This window comes from Chaetura pelagica, unplaced genomic scaffold (genome assembly GCF_000747805.2).
Source record: "Chaetura pelagica isolate M959 unplaced genomic scaffold, ChaPel_1.0 scaffold117, whole genome shotgun sequence".
NCBI lineage: Eukaryota > Metazoa > Chordata > Aves > Apodiformes > Apodidae > Chaetura > Chaetura pelagica.
This window is the reverse complement of record NW_009954185.1, coordinates 9,132,491-9,133,400: the sequence shown is the minus strand read 5'-3', so window position 1 is coordinate 9,133,400 and position 910 is coordinate 9,132,491. Positions and strand designations below refer to the sequence as shown.

General features: G+C 38.1%; 1 protein-coding gene across 1 annotated transcript in view; it reads left to right on the top strand.

Annotated features, from left to right (window-relative positions):
- Positions 1-910, top strand: part of EGFR (epidermal growth factor receptor) — a 43,399-nt gene that overhangs the window by 24,961 nt on the left and 17,528 nt on the right. Inside the window, 1 exon segment of the mRNA XM_010002991.1 lies at positions 556-678. Coding sequence (XP_010001293.1) covers positions 556-678 — 123 coding nt within the window.

Here is a 910-nt window from a genome sequence, read left to right as displayed (position 1 = left end):
TTTTGATCAAATTTTGAGGATGAAGATAGTTAATTCAATATCACCTTTTTTACTGAGGAAAGAATGAGTGAATGGCTGCTTGTAAACCCTGAGGTCTGGGGGAGCCACTGATACCATGGGAATTTCATCCAGTTAAACAAGAGCCAGACCTGAAAGGTTGCAGGTGGTTCTTGCCCATTATTTAAAACATTTTTATGATTTATTCATAAGTTTTAAAATAAAACAATCTTCTTTAGCATCTGTGGTAATTACATTGTTCTTCATGCTATGTGTTTTAAGGCTTTGAAGTCAAAGTCTTCATTTGAACAGTAGTATTTCTCCATTCTCCTTTAACATGGCAGTCACCACTCTCTGATTGATTTTACCTCTGATATTTGGAGCAAGTCTAGGTCATTATTGCTGCAAGTCAAAGTGGAGCTGTCCTCCCATAACCTTCACGTGGAGTAAAATGTTCATTATTTAAAAGGGAGGATTTATTTGCTTCTCCAAAGCATCCTGCATGGTGTCCTTCTAGACTGTGTGTGTCCTTCTAACATCATCTTCTTTCTGCACCAGCTTGTTGAACCACTGACACCCAGTGGGGAGGCACCAAACCAGGCTCATCTGAGAATTTTAAAGGAAACAGAATTTAAAAAGGTCAAAGTTTTAGGCTCTGGAGCTTTTGGCACTGTTTATAAGGTAAGATCACCATGTTTCTCTTCCCCTTTTCATCTCACTCACTCCTGCAGAAGCCACTCAGACAAAACATAAACTGGGAACTGTGATCGTAGCGTGAATTTTTATTTTACTAGATTTTATAGTATGTATATATTGAATGTTAGAGAGATGGCTCAATCATCTTTAGTTGAGTTATGAATCAGATAGCATGGGAAGTTTTACGTAAGATGTTGCCAACTCCATGCTGCTGAAC